The sequence below is a fragment of the Pholcus phalangioides genome, unplaced genomic scaffold (assembly GCF_987345545.1).
Source record: "Pholcus phalangioides strain wild (caught in Gottingen) unplaced genomic scaffold, Ppha-v1.0 ptg000011l_1, whole genome shotgun sequence".
Classification (NCBI taxonomy): Eukaryota; Metazoa; Arthropoda; class Arachnida; order Araneae; family Pholcidae; genus Pholcus; species Pholcus phalangioides.
The window spans coordinates 34,819,343-34,834,119 of NW_028301604.1; the positions used below are offsets into that span (position 1 = coordinate 34,819,343).

Below are 14,777 nucleotides of genomic sequence, written 5' to 3' on the forward strand. Positions count from 1 at the left end.
ACGTGAAATCCTGTAAGAAGGCTAGAGAGTGTAACGTGCAGAGAAGTGATATTGAAACCATATGGGTTGAACTTGAGAACAAAAGACGACATAAGCTTATTGTTGGGGTTTGTTACAATCCACCGAATAGGGATCAAAACTACATCGCCAAAATGCATGATGAAATTTCCTACATGTGTAAGCGAAAGAGGGTTCTCATACTAGGGGATTTCAATTACCCGGGTATTGATTGGGAGAACCTTTCATCTGGAAATCAGTATGAAAGAGACTTTCTTAAGTTGGTGCTCGAAAATTTTTTGTATCAGCATGTATCAGAAGCCACTAGGGGTATTGCTATTTTGGATTTAGTTCTTACTAGTTCTGAGGATCTAGTTGAACATGTTTCGGTGGGGGAAGAGTTTTCTTCCAGTGATCATCGTATCGTCAGATTTCACTGTAACTTTTCCTCGGGTAAGGTTGATAACAAAAGACTGGTTCCTTGTTTTCGGAGAACTAACTTTGATGTTTTGAGAAGAAGGTTAGCGGAAGTTTTCAAAGACCGGTTGGAATCAGTAGGGGTGGTAAATCAATGGGAAGAATTTAGTACGAAGCTGTCCTCTGTTTTGCACGACGTCATACCCTTTGTTCGAAAAAAGCGTGTTTGTGCATCACACCCTCTATGGTTCACGGATAGCGTGCGGAACCTTTATCTTGAAAAGAAAAGAGCATTCAGAGAGTATAAAAGTGGACGTGGTGACCTATCATTGTTTACTGATAACAGAAGACTGTTGAAGAAAGCGATAAGGGATAGTAAAAATGAAGTTGAATCTAGGTTGGCAGATAACATTGGCTCTGACCCAAAATCATTTTTTCGATACGTCAATAATGGATGTAAGGGGACAGTTGGCCCCCTCTCGATAGGAGGCTCAAAGGTAGAGAGCAATGTAGGCATGTGTAGTGCTTTCAATGACTTTTTCGCGTCGGTTTTTAATGGAGATAATGATATTCGATATACGGGTGTTGCATGGGGTAATAAAACCCTCAACGATATTCAAGTGGAAGACGTGGAGGTCCTAAATTTTCTAAGAAATGTATGTGCAAGCAAAGCACCAGGACCAGATGATATCTATCCCAGGGTTCTCAGGGAAGGTGCTAATAAATTGTTGGGGCCAGTCGCACAGATATACAGGAGTAGTGTTGCTGAGGGTATCGTCCCGAGAGATTGGAAACTGGCTAACGTTGTTCCGATATTTAAGAAGGGTAGTAGAAAAGTGATGTCTAATTATCGTCCAGTGAGTTTGACGAGCTCCCTCTCGAAAATTTTGGAAATTATCATCAAAAGGCAGTTTGTGAAGTGGGTAGACGAGAATAATGTATTGTCGGATAATCAGCATGGGTTCAGGAAGGGGAAGTCATGTGTAACTAACCTCCTTTGCTTCTATGATTACGTGACTAAGGCTTTGGGTAAGAGCAAAAATGTCGACGTTGTTTACCTTGATTTCCAGAAGGCATTCGATCGGGTCCAACATGGCAAACTCTTGAAGCGTTTACACGAGATTGGAATAGGGGGCAACTTGCTGAATTGGATAGAATCGTGGTTAAGAGATAGGTCGCAACGAGTTATGGTGAACGGGGAATTCTCTGGTTGGACAGACGTCACAAGTGGAGTTCCTCAGGGAAGTGTCCTTGGCCCGATACTTTTTTACTTTTTATCGACAAACTCGATCAGGGTATCGATGGAATTACTAGCAAATTCGCAGATGATGTGAAGCTAATGGGGGTAATCGGAAATGAAAGCGATAGGGAGTTGCTCCAGACCAACTTAAACAAGATTGCAGCATGGGCAAATGAATGGAGCATGACGTTTAGCGTAGATAAGTGCATGGTCGCTCATTTTGGTTCGAACAACCCACGGTTCTTTTGAGTTGAATGGTGTCACTATCCCGGATGCAACTAGAGTCACCGATTTGGGAATTCTCATTGACGAGCGACTTAAGTTTTCTGAACATTGTTCAGCGGTTGTCAAAAAAGCGAATAGAATGCTTGGTCTCATTTTCAAAAAGGTCTCTTCGCGTTCTCCTAAAGTCATTCTTCCGCTTTTTCGAGGCTTAGTTCGTCCTGGACTGGAGTATGCTGTAAGGTTTTGGAGACCATACCTACAGAGGGACATAGACTTGGTTGAAGGGGTGCAGAGGAGAGCTACGCGTGTCCTTATTGGCACACAGGGCTTGAGTTATGAAGAGTGACTTCATTTTTTGAATATGTTTACATTGGATGAACGCAGGTGTCGTGGAGATATGATCGAAGCATTCAAAATTTTCAATGGGATGGATCATGAACTTTTAGTACACCGCCAATCGACTGCTTTTACAAGGGGACACCAGTATCGATTGGTGAGGGGCAATGCAAGGTTATGGTGTCGCAGGGAATTTTTCTCTAATAGGGTTGTTAATAAATGGAATAGCTTACCCCCGGAGGTAGTAAATTGTAACACAATTGACACGTTTAAAAAGAAATACGATAAACATGTTGGGGTAAATCGAGAAGCTATCCATTCTTAGAATAAGACAACCATAAGTATTCTTTATGGGCATTGTACAATATTTTATCATGTGTATATATTGTTTATAATTTGTGTTAATTGCATTTTTAATTGGGTTGCTGTATTTTTGAAACATATGACACCCATATTTTTATGGGCATCTTTTTATCAGCCACCTCGTTGGGCATTTTGCCTGTTGTGGCGTTGTATTTGTATATTAAGTGGTTTGACAAGGAGGGTGATGGGATTTCGGATGCACTGACAAAGGAATTGCTCTTATTAGGTTGCCAGAAAAATGAGGGGAAAAGATAAATTCGAGGAGCTGAATAGTGACGTTCCATTCGACAGAAACTAATTCTTTGTTTGGTGCTCTTGCACTGATAATATAAAAAAACTGATGAAGAAAAATTAAATTTTTCTAACCAATGACTTTTTTTTTTTGCTTCCCTACATGAGCATACATTAAAATTCGGTTTTAATGCCTTCATAAAGTAACGTGATTACGCCGTCGAAACCGAGATATATATTTTAAAACACTTGAGCACGTTTAAAATACGTTTTAGCAAAAAAACAAATCAGTACCTCATCCAAAAAAGTAACAAATTACCAGGGTACCCAACCATTTGTAATAAATTCATTAAAAAATTATCAGAAGTAAAAATAATTGGACATCTGAAGGAAGAAATTTTTATATTTGCAAATTCCATATCAAACTTTTGGAACATTTATTAAAAGCATAAGTATGAATCGGGGAGGAAATATGTCCCTAAGAGCTGCATTGCGTGTGTTTTGCTTTCATTATTCTGCCTTTTTTGTTATTTATTTTTGTATCGTATATGAATGTGGCTGTCTATTTGTTGTTTTTGCAATGAAAAAAAAACATCTAGAGCAGCGGTTCTCAACCGGGGCTTCGCACATCCCTAAGGGGATGAACTCCCAGGGGTTCCACGGCCGCTCGAGGAGAACAAAAAAAAACTATAAATTTGAAAAAAAAAATAATTATTAATATTTTTGAATAATAAAAATAAGTAACTTTGATGAATAAATAAAAATAGGCCTACGGGGTTCCGCCATAGAAATTATATACTGGAAAGGGCTCCGTGGGTCAAAAAAGGTTGAGAACCGCTGATCTTGACAAAACGTTGTATGCGGGTAATATCGAAGAGTACACTAAGACAATTTTCACACTACATACCACTTACACAAAGCCGTAACTAGGGAGAGCGCAGGGACGCCGGAACATATCTGCTCGTGTTGTTAAAGCAATAGCAATCATACCAATCACCATTTGAAGATAGCTCAAATATTGCACTGAAAGCGCTTTTTTTTTTAATTAACATTTTTGAAGACATATTCGTGGGGCTCTTTCCTTGTAAGGAGTTGCATTGCTGTAGTTCTTTTTGTTTGCAAATCATTTCAGGTCTAAGGGACTTTCCAATACACACTATATGTACATTAAGCATGAGAATAAAATGAGCATTATAGAATCTCAATACCACAACCGTAGTCATAGCAATAGACTGGAGACAGTACATTTCATCGCTGATTTCAGATGGATCTCAATCCTTTGAGTGGCATTAACAAGATATCTCGCCCTCCTTATTTTAGCATTGGCAACCCCAAATATTTTGTAAAGTTAATCCCTTTCTCAGTGGAACACTTTTCCCTATACCAATGGTTCACAAACTTTTGTCAACCAGGGCTTCCTTGCCTAATTCATGATTAGTCAGCGACCCTTCAGGATAGATTAATAGATATTTTCCCGTATAAAAGAACTTCAATATCTCAATCTCGCTACGACACCCCACATAAAGGTTGGCGATGCCCCTAGAAACAGCGACGCACGCTTTGAAAAAACTGCTCTATACCCATTTTACTTTTTCATTACTTTATATACTCATTTACTGCTGAAAATCATAAGGAAGCTTATTGCTATTATTCCGTGGAAGGGTTAAAAGGCATCAATCAATAGTCTCATTGATGTAGTTAAAAAGTCGCTGAGAAAATAAAACTTGTAAAATAAAGCAAAAATAAAATAAATGCAATAATGGCATAGCTTTATTATCTGAAGTTTATACCGCAAAAAAAAAACAGACTACAGAATTGTTTATTCCAGTGCTATTATCAAAATTAAAATTCAAAGACACCTCTAAACATTAGTTATAAACCGGTACTGTCCCTGAAAACGGGATGTTTGGTCACCTTTTATGAATCTGTAATAAAACATCTATTTTGAACTAGATCAAAGTTTCCCAACCTTTTTTGTCCCATCGCCCTATTCTTCAGAAAATGTTTTCACACTTGTTGTTAAGTTTTCACAAAACTGTAACGACTGTTAATTGTAATGAGAGAGACTAATGAATGAGTTTTTTCTATGTTATGTTATCGAATGGCCTGTAGCGGAAGTGTTTGCAAAACACTGAACTAGTCATCGTCTCATCGAAATCGCCGAATATGATCATATTTTAAATATAATGGATAACAAATTTTCGACCTACTTTTTTACTCATTTTCATCAAGTTTTTATACTACCGCAACTATCTTTGGAGTCTAGTGCGAAAAAACGCTTGTCAAACGATGTGATAGGCTGAATTTTAAATATTGTGTTCTCCACAGGAACGTTTTGGTGTGCGAAAACCCTAAGTTATGAAAATAATATCTGAAGAAGTTAGCCGGCAACCCTTTCTGATCTCCAAGTACCCTAACATGAAATGCGAGACACCGTTGGAAACTAGTCTTAATTGATATTACAGCCATACTTCGGTATAACGTCCCCCCTCGGGGCCGAATAAAAATTACTTCATAAGCGGGGTAACATAATAACGCATAAAATTTTTACAAATTGTGCTGACAGGACCAAAAAAAAAAACTGATGCCATAGTCGGGATAACGTTAAACGTGGTCAACGTTATACTGAAGTCTTACTGTATAATGTTACTCTCAAGATGGATATTCAAGTTTTCGTCTCGATGAACTAAATTATTTCATACGATTTGAACAGTATAAAAAAATATAAAAACGATTTTAAATAAATTAAAAAAAAAAAGATTTTTTTGCTTCCATCACATACTAAACTAAATGTTTCATAATCTCTATAGTAGATGGATTGCAGAAATAGAATAGCAATTCAATTATATTGCCACGACATGAGGGATGGCCCGTTGTTGTGGAAGTGAACGATAGAAAAGGATTTGGTCGCAAAGGGCACGACGATATTTATCTTGGTCGCACAGGACCAATACCTTCTAGAGCAGAAGGCCTGACCCCTACGTCGTGACGTCATCGAATTCCGTCCTAGAATCGTCTTCCCTGTAAGATCGTTTTCCAGCAGCACCACACACTGTAACGCCGTTATATATATAAATATTTTTTTTTGACCCACCCCGCTGTAATATATATTTTTTTCTTATAAAAAAAAGGTTGAATTGCCTAAGAATTTAGCACTCTAATGGACGAGTTTATACTTATAATTCAACATTATTTTCAAGTATCAATTAGAGCCAGAGTTTTTACGAAAACTTGACAATATTTGAAGAAATTGTCATTTGACATCAAAATTTCCCCAAGAGAATTTTTCGGAATTTCATTTCTGTTGATTTTATCCAAAAAAATATCCATTGAATACCAAAATTCAAGTATATATAAAATATCCTTTATTTTTCATTAAGATAGACATATGCAATATTCACTATATATTTTGTCATTTAAAAAATATATACAGTATATACAAACTTTTCACGTAATGTGTATTTTATTGAAAGGAAGAAAAAAGAACGAATGAACAAATATGCTTTGCTCCTTCCAGAAAATTTCAATGAAGACTATGGATTAGATATAGATTGCATGATTCTCATTCGTACACAAATTCATAACATTCAAGTAGTAAAAATCCATTTCAAAAATAGTTTTTTTCTTCAATATATGCCACCAGTTTCTTCTTTGCATAAAATTGTTTTATTATTCATAACTTCTCTTAAACATTCATTTTTATTCGAAGATTCTTTAGAAATAAGCCAGAAAAAAAACAAACCAAGAATACGTAGATTAATTTTGAGGTTTGTTATGAAGCAAAGTGTGATCTATGTTCAAGATTATAAATATCATCAGGTTCATATTTTATTTAGGCTGGGGAGCAAAAATTCTATCCAATGTTTTTCACTACACACATGGAATTACACAAGAAATAAAACGTGCTAGAATTGAAAAACAATCTTTAATTGAACATTTGCATTAAACATGAATTCAACATCATTTTTCAGTTTCTCAGTCACAACGTCATTATATAGAACATAACTAACAACTACAGGAGTTGACACGACAAACCCCTTTAACCAAATTTCGTATGATTATGAAACTTCCATCTTCACATATAACCATCACACATAAACACATTTCTTTTTCAGTACTTAGATACTCTTTCCACTCTGAGCATTCAAGTTTTTTCATGAAAGCATGTGAGCAATACATATATATTCAGAACTTGATGCCAATTTTCTGTGAACGACTACAATCATAACCACCATCATTTATGTATAACTTTTTAAAAAAAAAAAAAGGGAGGTGTAAAATGTACCAGTAATGAGACACTTATTTCAAAGATTTAAAAATAAAAAATGAATTTAAGGTGAATTTGAAATTTTGAGCTGATAATGATGGATAAATGTTTGACTGATATTGAAAAGTAATTGAGTAAATATTATTTCAAGTTTGGGAGCTAATTAATTAAATGTTAAATGGCCCATTACTTATACATTTACCGAACTTGATCAAAACACTCAAGTTTCCTCTTTGCACATTTTTCATTCCTAATTTCCCCTTTTTTCTTTGTCACCAAATCATTTTTATTCATACACAGATTTTTGAGTAAAATATTAGATGAAATCCATAAAATTTTTTAAGCAATATCAGCTTCCCTGTGACCACTACAACATTCATATACATTTCCTAAAATTTCAAACTCTTGCAAGGTGGTAAAAGCTGTGTTTACAAGAACTTCTCTATGCTTACTCTGATTATTATATGTCATTTATTACTATATATGATATGATTATTACTATGATTATCTGATTACTGTGATTACTTTGATAAATTCAGCAGTATCAGTAAAATGAGGGATATTTCTGTCTGGACCCAATATATTTAAAGCCTCGCAAACAAACTAATTGAAGACTGAGTACAAGTTTGATGTTTTGTCTCTCTAAATTAAAAGGTCTGAGAGATTTTCATGTTAGCCCTCTTGCATATGAGACAACATTTGCAGAGTCTGTCATACAGTTGTTTCAATGATGCAAAAGATGCTGTACAAAAATTGTCAATTGAAACATCCAAGTTCAGGTAAAAATAGCACTTGCCATCATTTCTTTGATTCAACCAGTTATTTCTGATATTTTTTAACAAATACACACTATAACAAAAAATAGTGGTCTCGATGGACACTGAGGCTGGGAATACATATATAAATTCTTATGTGGCTTTGTGAACAAGCTCATTGCTTTTCTATTGATAGCATTGTTATCAGTGACAACACCAATAACTGTGAAACCAATATTTTCTAAACCTAAAATAACTTAGGATAACATTACGTAACAATACATGATTTATCTTGAACACAGGTAAAATATGCACAACTTCTTTAAAAGGGGACATTAGGCTGGAAACTATAAACACAAAAGGGAATTCCCACAAAGGAACAGCTTCGATATAGGGGACACGCCAAGTTGGCGACTTTTTTTCCGGCGATAAGTTGCCATCGTTGGCGCGCTCTGGTTTGTTGTTGTTCTGCTGGGTTGTCGTTGTTCCAGAATATTCGAAGAGTTCTGGGGGTCTATTACGCTCACGTCGTTATACAACGAGGTCGTTAGTGACGTCACGCCCTTAACGCAAATTCTCAACGAGCCTCATAACGCAAATCTCAGCGACCATCGTCAAAAACTTGATTTTTCTCAGCAACCCGCGGTATGTCGTTATCTATTTTACGAAAAACTCCCTGGTCCGAGAGTTGCGTTAGCTCCGAAAGGGATGGACCAATCGGATAATTTTCTCCGCTGCTGATAATCATCATCACTATCAACGAGTGCTGCAGCACGTGCGTTATTATTATTTTATTTATTTGTGCGCGTTAGTGTGTGTTGGTTGTCCCTAATTTTCTAAGCTGCATTTTTTTTTTAATTCATCCGGATTATTTTTATTTTCATCAAATATTTGAGAAAAAGGTAGGCTATGCACGCACATGATACTGGCGCGGGGAAATTTTCTAAATTATTACGTTTAAAAAATGATTTTCTATTGAAGTTCAATGATGTTATGGATTTCCAAAGCGACTATCAAAAATATCATCATCATATATTACCATGTTTTTAACACATTTATCTACCGTCTTGATATTAAGTCAAAATCAAGAACAAGTAACCTTTTATTTACATCATCAATTAGAAAATTGGTTTCCTTGTTTCACACATGAAAATGAAGTACCACCAAATTTACACTGTTGTTGACATCTTTTTTATACTCCGATCAGAAAATGCACTCAAGGATTAGAAAAAATTTATTTGTTGATTAATAAAATTTACTTTGATTTTTTTTATAGTGTGCGCAGAGTATAGTGTGTGTGTAATGATTTTTACTGCATTACACTTCTGTGTACTGCACAGAAAGTAGCAATACTTAATTGATATTACAAAATATCAATGTTATTAAACGAATTAAGAAGGGGAAAATCTGGAGACGTTTAAATATATATTGACGTCGATTTTGAACGAGATGTAAAAAAAATATTGAGCAAATTTCAAAATGTCTTGAAAACATCGCGATAGAGAGATTTACCAGTTAAATAATATTCTTATATTGAGATGAGTTTAAGATTAGAATAATGACATTTCCATACAAGATTAAAAAAAATAATAACGTTGTGTAGAGTGATTTATCTTTGTACCGAGTATAATAATTTATAACGATTTACCACTATGAATAATTTTTTCCAATCAGTATGTGTACAGATAACATTTTAAACGATAATGCTGTCTCTGAATCATGTTACTAAATTAAGGAACGTAATTCAGAGAATTATTATTCATTATAATGAACAACTTGATAAATTAATAATGAATGAATAATTTCCAATTCTAACTAATTTGTCTCCGTTACTCTCACCATCGAAAAATGTACGCGCGAGCGGCCATGTTTATTTCCGTAACGCGAACATAACGAGTGGTCTCCGGTTCTCGTTAGTTAACGTTTTACGTAGCGATGTCGATAACGAAAATCGCTAGTAACGATGTGAGAAAAATCAACCTTTAGCGATGGTGACGTAAATCTATCCCACAATGCACCGCAAACCCCAAACACGTTTGAAACGTGGGCATAACGACATGAGCGTAATAGACCCCCTGCAAGGCAGTGGCGCTGGTGGTTGTTTTTCCGTGTTCCTAGCGTCCTAGCGCGTCTTTCAAACTGGTTCTCTCTTTTTTCCATTCTATTCTCTCTTTTTTTTTTCTTCCAAATGACGTCACCTTATAGCCGCGGCGTTTTGAAAAACCGTTGGGATAGTTCTTCATATTTTCTCTTCCTTCCGTATATATGATGTAGTGTGTGTGTCGGATTAATTAATTTCCGGAATTTTTTTGGATATCTTTTCCCTCAGGTTGTACTTTTAATATTTTCCAATATTTATTCTTTTCTACTTGCAGGATGCCCCTGCATCGTTATTATTTTATTTAAAAGAACCCGGATTCCCGAAAAGAGAGTCCGGGTTTTAATTTATAATACATAGAATATATTCATTGGAACAGGACCGTTGTTTATTTATAAGAACCCGGATTCCCGAAGAGAGAGTCCGGGTTTTAATTTATAATACATAGAATATATTTATTTATACAACATGCAGGACCGTTGTTTATTTATAAGAACCCGGATTCCCGAAAAGAGAGTCCGGGTTTTCATTTATAATTATTTTTTTATTATAATTATGCTTGTTGGTTTTAGCATTTTTATGCTCACTCAATTCAGCTCTTATTTATGTTTCCATTTCTCTTGTGTTTCATGATATTTTTCACATTGTTTTCTATGCTGGCGATTTTTTTTTTCGGCACTCGTAATGTGTCTAACGGCCTTGGCGACTTCTGATGGGGTCGTCGGACATATTTGGCGCCGAAAAAAAAGTCGCCGAAAATCGCCAACCTGTCCCCTATATCGAAGCTGTTCCCATACGGAATTCCATTCATACTTTTAAGTGTGTCCAATATATCAATTAAGTCATTGAAATTTGTGAACTTATATGGGAGGGTAAATTTTGAAATTCTTTTCAATGCAATACTTTTTAGATAAACAGAAACATTAAGATTACTTACAACCACTGAATGCGAAATCTGTGGGTATGGTTGTATATCCAAATGATAAACACAAAATTTTTCACTGATTCGACACTTCATAAAAATTGTCAAGACCAAATGTTTCAACACATCACTGCAGATCTTCCATACTGCTGATTTGTCTCTGTTGAGAAAATGTTGCTGCATCAGTCACACTTTCCTCAAGGGCCGTTTTTAAGCGTTCATTCTTTCAGTGTTTTTTGTAGTTTGGAGATAACCTTCGTTTAATAGGAAGTGTCATAGAAGTTGAGGGATATCCTTCGAAGAGGCATGGCACAGCGTTCTTTCTTCTCTTAATTTTCAACGGAGCTGTTAAAGTATTACCACTGTTTCTGTCAAAAGCCGAAGATTCTGTTAACAAATCTGTGGCCAGAAAATGCAGTTCACATACCTAGACATAAAATAAGCATAATCAGACTGATGGCTATTGGTAATAACATGAAATTAATTTAGTCTCTGACCATTACTTGTTCTCCATAAGAGATGGGACAAATAATCTGCTGCTAAATTATATATAATATACTATTATTATAACTAGTTAAATACTAGTTCATAAATTATATGGTGCATTACTAGTTAGGAGTAAATAATGATTTACATTTCCTTGATTGGATATGAAATTGTAATTAATTAAAAACAAAAACCATTTGGTAATATTAATGTACTATGATGTATCATTGTCAAATTTTGTCAGTATCATGGCAATATCTCCCAATTACCAGTTTTTCAATATCTATTGAAATAAAAAAATTCCATACTTAAAATTCAATATTTAAAATTACCAATAATTTCATTTTTTAATTAAAAACACTAATTTCATTTACAATTGTGATGAATTTTAAGGAAATTAATATTCGGCCACGAAATATTTGATATCTGGCCAAAACATTATCTGAATATTTGGTACTCGGTTATTCCGCCGAATCACTATTTGTCCCATCTCTTCTTAATATCGGAGTTGATTTTTTTGCATTCCGTTGTTTTTTCCTTTAATTTTTCTTAAAGAATAAAACAATATAATGTTACGAAATGAGCACTTACACTACTGCGATCATTCGGTACGAAGTCCTTTCTTTGGATGGAATTCAACCACTTCTTCTTCAGATCTTCACATTTCGGAAAATAAAATACAGATACTTTTGGGTCAGACATATTTCTATAAAAAAATATCTAATCGACGACCACGTGCCTTCGTTAATGGCGATTTCTTGGGAGAAGCAGAGCGTGGATCGGGGGAGAATGCCGAGAAGAAGAAATTCTCTTTCTCGTTTAAGCCGGAGTGTGGTGACGTCACAGCATCGAAAATATCGCGGGCGAAGGCCTTCTACTCTAGAAGGTATTGACAGGACACGATTTTTCCTTGGTCGCACAGAGCACGTAACCTTCGTTTTGTTGCAAGGCCCCAAGGAAGGGAAACATGTCTCTGGTACTCCCCTCCTCCCTCGAAACTAGTATTTTTAATTGTATTTTTTTCGTATCTGTCTTCATGAGACGCAAACAATACAGCAGGGGTGGGGAATGTTTTTCCATACTCTCCGTCCCTTTTCCCCGAAAATATCCAACTGCTTCAGGGCTCTCTCTGTTGACAACCAGATGACCCTGTTGTTTGCGTGTTCACGGTTTGTCATTGTCGGAACCACAGAAAATGACCTGAAGAAATAATGCCATGAGAAAACTCGGTATCCCACGTTCCTTGGAGACTAGATAAACGGTATCGCGTCAAATCATCACCAACAAAAACATCGCCGTGACAAAAACATCGCACGTCAAAACATCGCAGTCACAAAAACATCGTCGTCAAAACATCGCACGTCAAAACATCGCCGTGACAAAAACATCGCACGTCAAAACATCGCCGTCACAAAAACATCGCACGTCAAAACATCGCCGAAAATTAATATATATATATCGTATTTACCTGCATATAATCAGCGGCTTTGAGTTTCAAAAAGACATCGGATATTTTTAATTGCGCTTCATTATTTTGTTATTGCTTTATTCCTTAAGATTATACACTATCGCATATTTTTCTGAGATTTTATTACAGAAATAATAAAGGTACAGATGAACTTGGTTAATTCGAATATCAGGAATTCCCTTTGAGTTTCTTGCAAAAATTTCAATTCAATTTGAAATTATTTGTTTAATTCGATTTCCCCCCCCCCCTCCCCCAACGTTTTGGATAATTCGATGTTTGATGCAGATAATATGTCATTTGCAAAATGTCTCTTATATAGTTGAAACGGCCATTGTTCGAATTTCGGGCTTTCGTTGAGCTTTGGCCGGTCCCTTATGTCGATCATTATTTATCCCTCCATATATGTATCACCATAATATTGAATAATTTCTAATAAAAGAATAATTTCTTCTACGAACAATCCTCGTAATGAAAGAGTATCGACAGCTCAATTATTGTAGTAGCAACGAATATTGCAGTTTGATGAAGAAAACTATAGTGAAAGGTTTATTAATTTAACGGTTTACCAGAAAATTCGTACCCCTTTTTTTGGAATCTGGAAACCATATTTCCATGATGGGGTGGTGCGAAATGTCTCCCCGGCTGAAAAAGTGCCTAATAACGGCTCTGGGTACAGATAATACAAAATCCGAGGATGATGTCACTCTCTGCTTATCCATACAAACTTTATTAACAGCTGGCTGATGCGAAGATATATTGTGGAAAGAGAGAAACTTCAACTGCCCTTGCGGGGAATCGAACCCACGACCTTTCACTCTCCGGGTAAAAGGACGTGTTCAGTGCACACGAGCTAAGGAAAGACTGAGATATTCGTTGCCTCTGTATAGTCTAGGGCGGTGGTTCTCAACCGGGGGGCCCCAGGATATTCCAGGGGGGCCATGGAGGAAAATATCGCAAAAGGGGAGCCATGACTGCTGATAAGGGGGCCATGAGGAAATTTATTAAAAGAGTGGGCAAAAAAATTTAATTTCAAACAAAATGCATAGAATATTTTTTTTCGCAATTTTTCCCCTATTTAAGTAAATAAATATTTAGTAATAAAGATTTGATTGATTTTTGATTGGTGGGCAGAATATTTCAATGCCGAGCCTAAGAATTTGAGTAGTTGAAAGATGAAATTTAGCACTTGAAATATCAAAAATTTTATGAGTTTCACAAAAACAAGCACAATGATTTTTTTTGCGTGTGTGTAACCAATTTCTCATAAGTAGGGCTCTGATTTTTACCTAAAGATGAAACGTCGTTGCTGATAAATTATTAGCTGCTACGTTTCTTCTTTAGGTCATAAAAATCAAAGCCTTTGTCATAAGCTTGTGTTATCAATAATTATAAGGTTTCGAGATGAATGTATATATGCATACAGTGTCACTTTATTGACAGTAACATTTATTTGAAGACAACCAACCAAAAAACAACGTTAAATGCGGATAAAACGGTTTTTTTTTGGCATCAAAAGAGACGGGGCAAGAACATTGTAATTGGGGTTTTGAGCACACGTGTCCGTATAAAAAGTTAACATTTTTATTTTAATAACTATACACCCCCTTGCAACATGAATGACATATCTGAGTACTACACATAATTTTTCTAATTCAAAGTATTCCTGTAGGGTGAACGAGGTTTGCCAGTAAAGTAAAATACCATACGTCTTGTTACCTATGCCCTCTGTACATTACATATAGTAGTGTCTGTTATGTGAAATATTGTGTTGTGTTTAAGCCAACTCACACGTTACTTCGTTCGCCTGTAGGAGAGAGGTGACATTATGAACCAAAAAGCCACTTGGAGATAGCTTGTCATTCAGCGAGACATCAATAAACCGATAATTTTCTTTTTTGAAATCTGATTATTTATACTTCCTGATTTGTTTGAAATTCTGATTCACCCAAATTCAAATTTACCCAAGAAAAAC

At 35.6% G+C, this 14,777-nt stretch overlaps 2 protein-coding genes across 2 annotated transcripts in view; one reads left to right on the plus strand and one right to left on the minus strand.

The window, feature by feature from the left end:
• LOC149080371 (nucleolar protein 4) overlaps nucleotides 1–14,777 on the plus strand; it is a 632,135-nt gene that overhangs the window by 463,102 nt on the left and 154,256 nt on the right. The gene's annotated exons all lie outside the window — the stretch shown is intronic.
• Nucleotides 10,767–12,217, minus strand: LOC149080375 (uncharacterized). Its single transcript, XM_089239502.1, has 2 exons — nucleotides 11,929–12,217; nucleotides 10,767–11,278 (listed from the first exon to the last, which is right to left on the minus strand). Exons 1-2 carry the CDS (start codon nucleotides 12,037–12,039, stop codon nucleotides 11,078–11,080), a joined length of 312 nt encoding a protein of 103 aa, XP_089095628.1. The 5' UTR covers nucleotides 12,040–12,217; the 3' UTR covers nucleotides 10,767–11,077.

Coding starts and splice junctions, on each gene's coding strand:
- LOC149080375 (XM_089239502.1), bottom strand. CDS start 12,039: ATGTCTGACCCAAAAGTATCTGTATTTTATTTTCCGAAATGTGAAGAT. Junction 11,279..11,928: donor TACCGAATGATCGCAGTAGT/GTAAGTGCTCAT, acceptor TTTTATGTCTAG/GTATGTGAACTGCATTTTCT.